This window comes from Bufo gargarizans, chromosome 2 (assembly GCF_014858855.1).
Source record: "Bufo gargarizans isolate SCDJY-AF-19 chromosome 2, ASM1485885v1, whole genome shotgun sequence".
NCBI classification, from domain to species: Eukaryota; Metazoa; Chordata; class Amphibia; order Anura; family Bufonidae; genus Bufo; species Bufo gargarizans.
The window spans coordinates 123,051,424-123,064,396 of NC_058081.1; the positions used below are offsets into that span (position 1 = coordinate 123,051,424).

The following is a 12,973-nucleotide window of genomic DNA, read 5'->3' on the forward strand; positions in this document are numbered from 1 at the left end:
TTAAAGTACTACACAGATTATAAATTATATATATCATATAAATATAGTAACTATAATATATTCATATGGGTCCAATCTAAATTTCCTATGTCAAAAAATATGTATACTGTGACACAGTGAGAGGTTTTGTCCAGGAAAACAGGTATTTTCCTCCCAGCATGTGCTGCTGGCCTGATTTATAGCCAGGTGAGGTCGAATACTGGACCGGATTTTAAGTGCTGGTCCGGGTTTTGGCAGCACTTGGCTGTCCTTAACAGGAACCTGTCACCGGGAATTTGTGTATACAGCTGAGGACATGGGTTGCTAGATGGCCACTAGAACATCCGCAATACGCAGTCCCCATAGCTCTGTGTGCTTTTATTGTGTAAAAAAAACCGATTTGATACATATGCAAATTAACCTGAGATGAGTCCTGTCCCTGAGATGAGTCCTGCCCCTGACATGAGTCCTGCCCCTGAGATGAGTCCAGCGTGAAGGAGTCCAGCACCGCCCCGCATCCTCAGAATCTCCTCCTTGCTCCCCGATGTCAAAAATCTAGAGCGCCGTAATCTCGCGATGCGCAAGATAGCACATGCACAGTTCCTTCCCTGAGGCTGATGCCAGCACATGAAAGGAACACTATGACGACACTGCACATGCGCTAGCTCGCGCATTGCGAGATTACGGCGCTCAAGCTTTCTGATGTCGGGGAGCAAGGAGGAGATCCTGAGGATGTGGGGCGGTGCTGGACTCCTTCACGCTGGACTCATCTCAGGGACAGGACTCATCTCCGAATATGAAGACACTAAAACATGATTTTTTTTGTTTTAAAAAAGCTGTTATTGTGTAAAACTTACATAAATAATAAAAAGTATACATATTTGGTATCGTCATGTTCGTATCGACCGGCTCTATAAAAATATCACATGACCTAACCCCTCAGATGAACAACGTAAAAAATAAAAAATAAAAACTGTGCTAAATAAACCATTTTTTGTCACCTTACATCACAAAAAGTGTAATAGCAAGCGATCAAAAAGTCATATGCACCCCAAAATAGAGCCAAACAGTCATCTCATCCCGCAAAAAATGAGACCCTACCTAAGATAATTGCCCAAAAACTGAAAAAACTATGGCTCTCAGAATATGGAGACACTAAAACATTATTTTTTTTTGTTTCAAAAATGATATTATTGTGTAAAACTTACATAAATAAAAAAAAGTATACATATTAGGTATCGCCGCTTCCGTATCGACCGGCTATATAAAAATATCACATGACCTAACCCCTCAAATGAACACCTGTAAAAAATGTAAAATAAAAACTGTGCTAAATAAACAATTTTTTGTCACCTTACATCACAAAAAGTGTAATAGCTAGCAATCAAAAAGTCACACGCACCCCAAAATAGTGCCAATAAAACTGTCATCTCATCCTGCAAAAATCATACCCTACCCAAGGTAATCGCCCAAAAACTGAAAGCTCTCAGACTATAGAAACACTAAAACATGATTTTTTTTGCTTCAAAAAAGAAATCATTGTGTAAAACTTACATAAATAAAAAAAAGTATACATATTAGGTATCGCCGCATCTGTGACAACCTGGTCTATAAAAATATCACATGATCTAACCTGTCAGATGAATGTTGTAAATAACAAAAAAATAAAAACGGTGCCAAAACAGCTATTTCTTGTTATCTTGCCTCACAAAAAGTGTAATATAGAGCAACCAAAAATCATATGTACCCTAAACTAGTACCAACAATACTGCCACCCTATCCCGTAGTTTCTAAAATGGGGCCACTTTTTTGGAGTTTCTACTCTAGGGGTGCATAAGGGGGGCTTCAAATGGGATGTGGTGTCAAAAAAAACAGTCCAGCAAAACCTGTGAAATTTTAAAATTGTATCTCTATTTTCCATTAATTCTTGTGGAACACCTAAAGGGTTAACAACATTTGTAAAATAAGTTTTGAATACCTTGAGGGGTGTAGTTTCTTAGATGGGGTCACTTTTATGGAGTTTCTACTCTAGGGGTGCATCAGGGGGGCTTCAAATGGGACATGGTGTAAAAAAAAACAGTCCAGCAAAATCTGCCTTCCAAAAACCGTATGGCATTCCTTTCTTTCTGCGCCCTGCCGTGTGCCCGTACAATAGTTAATGACCACATATGGGGTGTTTCTGTAAACTACAGAATCAGGGCCATAAATATTGAGTTTGATTTGGCTGTTAACCCTTGCTTTGTAACTGGAAAACAATTATTAAAATGGAAAATCTGCCAAAAAAGTGAAATTTTGAAGTTGTATCTCTATATTCCATTAATTCTTGTGGAACACCTAAAGGGTTAACAAAGTTAGTAAAATCAGTTTTGAATACCTTGAGGGGTGTTGTTTATAGAATGGGGTCATTATTGGGTGGTTTCTATTATCTAGGCCTCGCAAAGTGACTTCAGACCTGATCCCTAAAAATTGGATTTTTGAAAATTTCAGAAAGATTTCAAGATTTGCTTCTAAACTTCTAAGCCTTGTAACATCCCCCAAAAATAAAATATCATTCCCAAAATGATCCAAACAAGAAGTAGACATATGGGGAATGTAAAGTAATAACTATTTTTGGAGGTATTACTATGTATTATAGAAGTAGAGAAATGGCTTCGATAAGTCAAAGCGTTTTAAAGTTAGCAGCACTTAAAGTGACACTGGTCAGATTTGCAAAAAATGGCCAAGTCCGTAAGGTGAAATAGGGCTGAGTCCTTAAGGTGTTAAGGCTTAACCACGACATCCATCAGGTGACCAAACATCACTGTGAAGCAGTGCAGCCATTAAACTGAAAAGTTGATTATGTGGTTAAGGTAGTGGTAACTTGAGATTTGCACTCCGCACCCATTCACTTCGGTGGATGCAGTGCTACCAAAGGCATAGACATGTGTGACGGCCAAGATCGTGTACCCAAGCCAAAATATGGTTACCTGCGTGCTGATACAACATTCACAGCACTTCTTTGGAAGCAAGAACTTTATAGACAATAGCACGCAAGACATGCTCTAGTTTCCTAATCCACTCAGTGCTATAGTCTGTTCCCAGAGTGATGATCTCAGGGAACATGTCTGCATAGGGGCAGTGTTAGTTTACGTCACATCCATATGGATGGAATAACTACAGATCCCTATGGATATAGCCCATGTCTTTGGGTGAGAAGTAATACCACTCCCTCTAGCAGCACTGGTCCCCTAGAGTTTGTTAGTAAATTAGAACACATTTTATGCTCTATTAAGTCTGTTTTATGTACTCGCAGAGAACCGCTTCAGATTCTGCTCCTCAGATAGCTAACATAAAATTCAATGCATGTTGAAATACACAGTCCTGAGTTCAAAGAAGCATTAGGTTTCCTGAGTCCAGCTGTCTACAAAACTTTCACTGTGATGATAGAAGTGATGTATCTATACATTGAGAAGACTTCTCTGTCCACACGGGCCCAGAGAGGCTGAGGGCCCCCTTGCCAGTGATGCTATATATTTCCCTTAATAAGATGCAGGGCATCTTATAAAGGGAATACTAGTGAGCGCTTCTATAACGAAAGCTCTCACTAGTCTGCAGGAGGAGGGGGAGAGAAGCGCTGTGAGCGCTGTCCAGTACTTATTCCTTCTCCTGCTCGCTCTTCCCGGGGCCCGCGCTGCTGTGTCCTGGCTGCCTGCAGCGTCAGGATGTACATAGCGCACTCTGAGGTCAGGTGCCCAGGAAACAGCCTTCCCGGAAGAGAAGCGGCACAGCAGAAGAGGTAAGTTTGTTTATTTATTTTATAGTCTGGTCTGAGGTCTATTATGGGGGTCTGAAGGGTCTGATTGAGGGTCTGAAGAGTCTGATTAGGGGTCTGAAGGGTCTGATTGGGGTTCTAAAGAATCTGATTGGGGTCTAAAGGGTCTGATTAGGGGTCTAAAGGGTGTGATTGGGTGTCTGAAGGGTGGGATTAGGGGTCTGAAGGGTCTGATTAGGAGCCTAAAGGGTCTGATTGGGGGTCTAAAGGGTCTGATTGGGCCTAAAAGTCTGATTACGGGTTTAAAGCGTGTGATTAGGGGTCTGAAATGTCTGATTGGGGGTCTGAAGGGTCTGACTGGGGGTCTAGATAAGTCTAATGGGGTCTGGAGAGCTAATGGGGGTCTGATTGCGGGCTGGAGATCTAATGGGGGTTCGATTGGGGGTCTGGAGGTCAAATGGGGGTATGATTAGGGGTCTGGAGGTCTAATGGGGGTCTGAATGCGTGTCTGGAAGTCTATTGGGGTCTGACTGGGGGTCTAGAGGTCTAATAGGGGTCAGATATGGGAGTTTAGAGGTCGAATGGGGGTCTGATCTGAGGTCGAATGGGGGTCTGGAGGTCTAATGAGGGTCTTATATGGGGGTTTGAAGGTCTAATGGGGGACTTATCTGAGGTCTGATATTGGGACGGGGTCTGACATTGAGGTCTAATAGAGGTCTGATATGGGGTTTGACAGAGGTCTAAAGGGGGTCTGTTCTGAGATATGGGGGTCTCATCTGGGGTTTGATATGGGGGTCTGATCTGAAAGGTAAGGGGGTATTTTTTTGTACTGGCACACTATATTTTCAGGGGGACTGTTTCTACACTACAGTATTGGGGATTGGGGGGGGGCAAAGGGGTGTTGAAAAGGTGAGGAGGATGATGGAAAAGTAGGAAAGTAAGATGTCTGTTTCTTAAACTGTGCAAAGACGAGACACAGCTGAAAGAGAAGATGAGGAAAGAGAATATCTACATTAGAGGAGACATTACTGGATGTAAGAGGTACATATGTGGGGCTGTATTACCCTGTATGTTCTGTAGCGCTGCATGTAATGTTTTCCAAGTATGTCTTTAAATGGGTTGTGGGTTCAGTGAAAGGGGGACTGCTGAATGGGGTTAATTACAGTGAAGGGCCTAGCCGTCTGGGCAACCCCACAGAAGATCCATAACCGTGCCATCCACAGATCCCCATCCCCATAACAGTGCCATCCACAGATCCCCCTCCCCATAACAGTGCCATGCACAGATCCCCCTCCCCATAACAGTGCCATCCACAGATCCCTCTCCCCATAACAGTGCCATCCACAGATCCCTCTCCCCATAACAGTGCCATCCACAGATCCCTCTCCCCATAATAGTGCCATCCACAGATCCCCCTCCCCATAACAGTGCCATCCACCAGTGGCGTTGCTAAGTCAAAACATCCGGGGCTTGAGTCCCGGATGTTTTGTTCAGTGCCCCGAATGTTATGCTGCCTGCCTGGTAGCATTCCAAGGCGGCAGGTGGCAGGGCTCTTAACTGATTAGTCCCTAGCCTGGGCAGCCAGTGGCGAATCCTGTAAACAACCAAACCACCCCCACCCCCCAATCAGTACCGCGGCGCGCCCGCACTTACCTGCAGGCTACTGGCGCCGGGCGGAGGTTTAGTCATTCAGGACTCAGCAGCGCAGCGCACAGCCACTGACTGCATGGGGGGGGGGGGGGCGGACCCGGTGGAGGCAGAGCGTGCAGGCTGGTGGCAGAGCTGAAGACTCATGTCACGCTGCGTGCCTGCCTTGTGCGCCTGCTGGACCTGGTAGCAAGGGGAGGGCGGCAGCCAGAACCTGGTCGACTAGTTAGAATACTGTGCAAGAAGAACTGTGCCCTCTCCCTCACCCTGGCCCCAGTGCCCTGCTGAGCCTGTGACTGGAATAAAAAAGTATGTACCTTACCCAGCGGGGGATCTGTGGATGGCACTGTTATGGGGAGGGGCATCTGTGGATGGCACTGTTATGGGGAGGGGGATCTCTGGATGGCACTGTTATGGGGAGTGGGATCTGTGGATGGCACTGTTATGGGGAGGGGCATCTGTGGATGGAACAGTTATGGGAGGGGGATCTGTGGATGGCACTGTTATGGGGAGGGGGATCTGTGAATGGCAGGGGTGTTGCTAGGGTCTGAAAACATCCGGGGCACAAGCCCGCTGTGTTGAAATTGCAGTACTGCAGACTGCAGTCATTATATAATACAACATTCTGTAATTTTCCAATATCTGTTATGTTTCATTTTCTCACCACTGCAGAAATCTTTGCTTGGGCCCTTTAATATTGATGGGAGTGGACCCTGGACAACCCCACAGATCATCCCCCCACCCCCTTGTACTTGTTCCGCTGATCCGCTCCTCGCAGGCGGCGTGTGATCCTGCAAGACCCATGACCTCCTACGGCGGGTCTCGCTGGATCACGTGCCGCAGGACGGGATTGCGCACCAAAGTGATTGAACTCATGCCCGCGCAGCCCGCAAGGGGGGATAATCTGTAGTGCGTTGCCCAGGTCCAATCAATATTAAAGGGCCCTGGACTAGCCAAATTAAATTTAAAAAAGTGCTAACAGGCCAGCATAACATTCGGGGCACTGGACAAAACATCCGGGGCTCAAGCCCCAAATGTTTTGACCTAACAACACCCCTGATTTGGGGCATCACTGCATTAACTGTTCAGCATGAAGAAGAAAAGCTTCTACAACCCAATAGAGCCATTATTAAAAAAAAATAAGTCGAAACAGCTTCACTGGATCCAATAACTGAATCATTGTGGGCTCAAGGTTTATCTGGCCACTTATAGCATAATTGCAGAAAGATTCTAAAAATACAGCTTGGCATTTATAAAGCGTAAGCAGCAATTTAGAACTGTGAGCAACATAGAAAAATTAGAAATCCCAGTTCTTCTAACTATTTGCATTCCTTGGAGGTGGATATCAGAAACAATGAGCCATGTTGAATGTGTTTGCCGGAGCATCTGGAAAAGAAAAGATCAGCACACGTTGACTGGTGTGCAATGAATGGATTATAAAAAGGCATTACTCATAAAAATCGAAACGACCCGGGACTATAGTTTTCCCTCTTGTAATAGTCTTTTTAGATGCTAGTCATTTGTTTCAGATTTATTTTGTATCATATATTGGTATTAGATGATGAGTAACATCATTGCAGCCATTCCTGAGATCCTATTAGGCATAGAAATTTGCATAGCAAGGCTCAGTTTACCAGACCTACATCCAGTTGGTAGTATACAGATGGAAACCAAAAAGAAGGCATCAAGATGCACCTCCATATCCATAGACATATGCCAATAACTTCTCCTTCGACATACAGTATGTCTGGCAGATTTTTGTCTGGATATTTTTTTTGGACTGAATTGCGAAAGGGGGGCTGCAGACCTTTTCTAAACAGCTGGAGACTACACAAAAGTATATATTAAGTTAAATAATGTAAATAGGTGGCTGATGTATCAACATAAGGGTATACCTTAGCAACATTTTCACAGTATGTATTTGGATAAGAAAATAAAATATATTTACTTTCTCTTTAAAAAAAAAAAAAAAAATCAGTCAATCGGATGCCAACTATAAGCAACTGTATCATTTCTGGCAGATTTGTTTTCAAAAGCCCCCAAAAAGTTTAGACTTGCTACACAATTGAATCCCGTTTTAGAAGTAATTCTGGCATTTTATTTGTGGATCAAAAAATTGTGAAGCCTATAGGAGAAGCTACATCACATAGACTTGTAAAAGGAATCAAAAAGTGACGTAAAACACAATTAAGTCAAGAAATGCTACATCTAGAAATGAAATTTACAGAGTCTTTTTTTTTTTTTTTTTACTGTCAGGCTGCCAAGCAAAAGCTCTGTACATTCCCAGCAAGATACTGAGATATTTTGAGATAAATCGAGTTGTATATAGATGTGGACAATATTTAATGCTGCTTCCAGCTGTCACAGAAGTAAATACCTACCAAAAAGGTCTCAGTCATAAATATAGAACAAAGGCTGTTTGGGAAGGCGAAAAAAGCAAAATTCAGACATAAAATTGTGTTTGAAAGCTGCACTTTTCAGTGCTATAAAATGTCAAGCAACACATCCAATTTCTACATCCCTTTAACCCATCCAAGAGAGAGCATCCAGTGGTACAAAAGCCCTTGAAGATATCTAGAGATAAAAAATAAACCATTACCCACAGTCCAGAGGCGTTTTTCCATATCTCACCAATTACTAGAAACAATTTAGTATACAATCTAAGCAGAAACAATGGACAGCATGAAATGTTGATACCTTGTTATGCATTTGGATGTGCCAATAGTCCATACAATATAGTGTAAAGTAAGACTGAGGCTACATGGAGGCTCCTTGTAACAAAGCAGAGGAATACTTTGAGTTGCATGCAACACAGTACACTCCCTTGGACTCATGAGGGAGACTTCCACTTGGAAAGTCTTGCTACATAAAGTCTCTGTTCATTTCCATCCTAATAAATAAGTATGAGAAATACAGTAGAAGAATATATTCAAATGTACTTATCCCTTGTTCTTTTCACATTATAACTATTTCAATTCTGCTCCCTTGAGTATTTTTAATATTAACAAGAAGCTTTATGTAACAGTGTTGGCTAGTTGCTATATTGAGCTTCAACATTTACATGCTTTTATGGTCAGTTATATCAGGACTATGGCCCCAGTGCCTTATCATTAAGATTACATCAGTGAACACAAGTCATGAGGACAGCAGAGAATGAAGACACTCAACACACCCAGGAGATACCAGGAAAAGCTTAGCTCATCCTCACTGCTGTCCAGTATCCATTCAGACATGCATAATGCCAGCCATGGGCACAACTCACCACACCCCATACTGCACAGTCCTACACTTCAGAACTGTCATCATCCACATCTTACCCAAATTCACTGGTGCATCAATGATAACAATGAGCATATCAACAGAATAAGGAATCATTCAATTGTAAAGTTCAAACATCACTATGAGGCAATGGGTGGGGAAAGTGGATAGGAAGTAATATTCTACTCAAAAGCACATGGACACAAGACTATAATAAATGAAGTGGTCTCCTTGATACTCTTGTATCACTACAAGAGCCAGCCCTCACCTCCCTCTCATACATGTGTGTGCCTCTCATCAGAGGGACTTGGTTGTACATTCAGGAGGCTTGTGATGTGATATAAGCACAGCTTTGCATCATAACTATTGTTTTCCCAGCATCTAGTGCTTGGCATTAGGAGCTCTGCCTTGTCTCCAAGGTATGGTCCTGCATTAAGCACAATTCTTCCCAACAATATGTTGCTTCAGTCTTAGAGGCAGTTGCCTAGAGCATCTCCATCTCACTCCCAGGTGATGCTTTACATCCTCTATCTTTAAATGATCACTGAAAACATAAGTGAATAGAAATCTGATGAAGCCATCAGTGATGTGTGTCAGTGCACCTATGGACAATGGAACAGTAGGCTACACAATACAGCTTGTGCTATAGGTTTCCAGCCCAGCAGCCAAGATGGGGTTAACTACTAGTCTGTATTAGAAGACAAGCATAGAAAGGCATAAGAGTTAAGCAAGAGCCAAGCTGAACTAAGAAGACAAAGAAACTAGATCACCAGGAGATCCCTGCTGCTTGATGTAGGGGGTAGACTTGTACTTACCCGATTTCCTCCTCCAGCTCTGAGATATCTGCCAAGATGAGGAAGACCACCAACAAGGTGACAGTGGCTAGTACCCAGCTCCTGAAGTCCGGATGCATAGCTCTTGCAGGTCCAGGGTAGCAATACAAATGATGCCAAACAGCTCTCAGTACCAGCAGCTCCACAACTGCTCCAAGTCAATCCCAGCTGGCTGCAAGCACAAGAAGGCAGGCAGGGTCTCTGCTGGTTATTCCTCCCCCTGTGATGAGTGGATGAGGGGATGGTGGCAGATCATTGTCACCTATCATCAGAGTACATGCTGCTGTTCTCACAGACACTGGGAAGGAGAGCAGAGATCTATGCGAAGTACTGACATCCACTGGCTGCTGACACAGATCCCCCCCCCCCCCTCTCTGCCTCCCTGCTCCTTTGCTTAAAGTTAGTGTAGCAGAGAAGATGAGGTCCTCACCTGGGAATGGTGATGAGCTGGAGAGGAGGTGTCTGCTGATAGCAGTTCCTAGTAACATTACCCTGTGGAGGGCAGGGAGCACTGATATGTGCATAGAGCTTCCCAGAAGGTAATGGGTTACACAGCACACATGGTTCTTCTGTAGCCTACATGTAGCATGATGAGTGCTCTATCCTGAGGGTGCCTAGTTGTGTATCTCATTGACAACAATCAGGCAAAAGTTACAAGTTGGTGTCTTGTTGAAGTCCATGAAGGAAATTATTAAAACTGTGAGGGTTAGGGTACCTTCACAGGGGGGCAGATTTTGGTGCAGAACATTTCTGCCACTGAAAATCTGTTCTATTTATCTAAATGGGGCTATTTTGGCAAGCACATGGATTTCTGCAAGCCCCATTCTGATGAATGGAACTGATCTTCAGTAGAAGAACATTCCTGTAACAAAATCCGCAGCATGTAAAGGCATCCTGATATGGTGGCCACTGGCTGCACATTATGTCCATGGATTTCTGTAAGTCAAAGAGAAGTTGCATCAAGCTATCAAATTATCACTGCAAGCACTGATTTATTGATTGATTGCCATAATGATCCTGGTTCCTAGTTCCACAAATGGCAGTGGTTAAGGTGTAGAGAAGCCCAGGCAGGTTGGGAAATGGTTCCCTGACTTACTATTATTTCCCCGAGTAAACCAATACAGCAGAACCTGTTTCAGTACACTCAGTTTTATTAGAAAATAACAATTCTGGATGTCTTTTTGTTAGCACACTGCACATTCCTCTTCCTATGAATAAATTCACAGCTAGATGTCTTTACCCACTCTCACACTGTCCAGTCAGTGCTGACAATATCAGACTGCAGCACTGCTATACCTACCCCTAAAAAACACAGCTCTGTTAAACAGCTAAGGCTACTTTCACATTAACATTTCTATATTCCGGTATTGAGATCCGCCGTAGGGTCTCAATACCGAAAAAAAAGCACTTCTGTTTGTCCCCATTTATTGTCAATGGGGACAAAACGTAACTGAACAGAACAGAATGCTCCAAAATGCATTCTGTTCCATTTGGTTGCGTTCTCATACCGGAGAGCAAACTGCAACATGCTGCAGTTTTCTTACCGTCATGGGATCCGGAGCAAGAAAGATCCGTCATGACCCACAATTCAAGTCAATGGGGACGGATCTATTTTCTCTGACACAATGGAAAACTGATCTGTCCTCCATTGACTTTCAATGGAGTTTATGACGGCTCCGTCTTGGCAATGTTAAAGATAATACAACCGGATCCATTCATAACGGATGCAGATGGCTGGATTATCAGTAATGGAAGCGTTTTTGCTGAACTCTGCCGAATCCTATTCTGTGCTATACACACACTTAAGAAACACAGCACTGCCACATATACAACACACACACACACATTATTATCTTTATTAAAAGATTACATTTCTCTACACTTACATCACAGTATTCTCTTACTGGTTTTGGCCCCTCCTGCTCGTGATATCAAAGGTCCTTTGCCTTCCATTGATTAGAGTTTGCATCTTTTTTAACTTTTTCACTGTACCGTAGGATCTTTCAGTGTGGAGGTGGCTGTGTTCCTCCTTAAGGCTATTTCTACACGACGACATTTGTTGCGTGACATTTTGTTGCACCAATGTCGCGCAACAATTTTTATAATGGCAGTCTATGGTGTCGCACTGCAACATGCGACATGCTGCGACTGCGACGCGACAGTCGCAGAAAATCCATTCAAGATGGATTTTTCTGCGACTGTCGCGTCGCAGTCGCAACATGTCGCATGTTGCAGTGCGACACCATAGACTGCCATTATAAAAATTGTCACGCGACATTAGTGCAACAAAATGTCGCGCGACAACTGTTGCGCCCTATCTGTCGCGCTCATGTAGACCTAGCCTAAGGCCTCTTGCACACGAGCGTATGGCTTTTTCAGTATTTTGCAGTCCCCAAAAAATGGATCCGCAAAAAATACGGATGATGTCCGTGTGCATTCTGTTTTTTACGGAACAGCTGGCCCCTGATAGAACAGTGCTATCCTTGTCCGTTATGCGGACAATAATAGGACATGTTCTATCTTTGAACGGAACGGTTTAACGGAAATACAGAAACGGAAGGCATACAGAGTACCTTCAATTTTTTTTGCAGATACATTGAAATGAATGGTTCCGTATACGGTCTATATACGGAACGCAAAAAATGGAACGGAAATGGAAAAAAAAAAGAGGACCAAGATTGTGCATCCTTTTGTCTCCACAGATCAAAATCTTCTATCTTCATTTAGCAGAACCTGCGCTGACGTCACCACGTGGTGAGCGCGATTACGTCATCAAAGGTCCTTTGGCAGGTCCTGAAAGAAGAAGATGCCGGCTGCGCGAACAACAGGATGAGGTGAGTATTTTTTTAACCCCTAAAGCCACATTTTTGTAAGAATTCTGTATTAAGAATGCAATTATTTTTCTTTATAACCATGTTATAAGGGAAAATAATACAGTAAATTGACTTTATCAATTTACTTACATCATCTTCTAGCAACCATGCGTGGAAATCCCACCGCATCCGCACTTGCTTGCGGATGCTTGCGATTTTCACGCAGACCCATTCATTTCTATGGGGCCTGCGTTGAAAAACGCAGAATAAAGAACATGCTGCGATTTTCACGCAACGCACAAGTGATGCGTGAAAATCACTGCTCATCTGAACAGCCCCATTGAAATGAATGGGTCTGGATTCAGTGCGGGTGCAATGCGTTCACCTCACGCATTGTACCCGCACGGAATTCTCGCCCGTGTGAAAGGGGCCTAATATTATATATTTTAAAGCTTTTTTTTTTTTTAAGTTCCTAAGTTCATCACATTGCAACTTGTATTGGGTAAAGGGATTTTTGTCTGTTATCTTATGCAGAAATAGCTGTATTACAATTCAGTGCAGCCACCGGCTGGCCTGAATTGTAAGATACAAGTTATGAGCCTGGAAGCCTAGTACAGACTTAGGGCTCATGCACACGAATGTATTTTCTTTCGGCTTCCGTTCCGGTTTTTTTGCAGACCGTATGTGGAACC

At 43.3% G+C, this 12,973-nt stretch overlaps 1 protein-coding gene across 1 annotated transcript in view; it reads right to left on the reverse strand.

The window, feature by feature from the left end:
* Positions 1-9,683, reverse strand: part of ST8SIA2 (ST8 alpha-N-acetyl-neuraminide alpha-2,8-sialyltransferase 2) — a 486,181-nt gene extending 476,498 nt beyond the window's left edge. The window contains exon 1 of the mRNA XM_044283199.1: positions 9,451-9,683. Coding sequence (XP_044139134.1) covers positions 9,451-9,548 — 98 coding nt within the window. The 5' untranslated portion in view covers positions 9,549-9,683. The remainder of the gene's footprint in view (positions 1-9,450) is intronic.
* Positions 9,684-12,973: the final 3,290 nt, after the last annotated feature.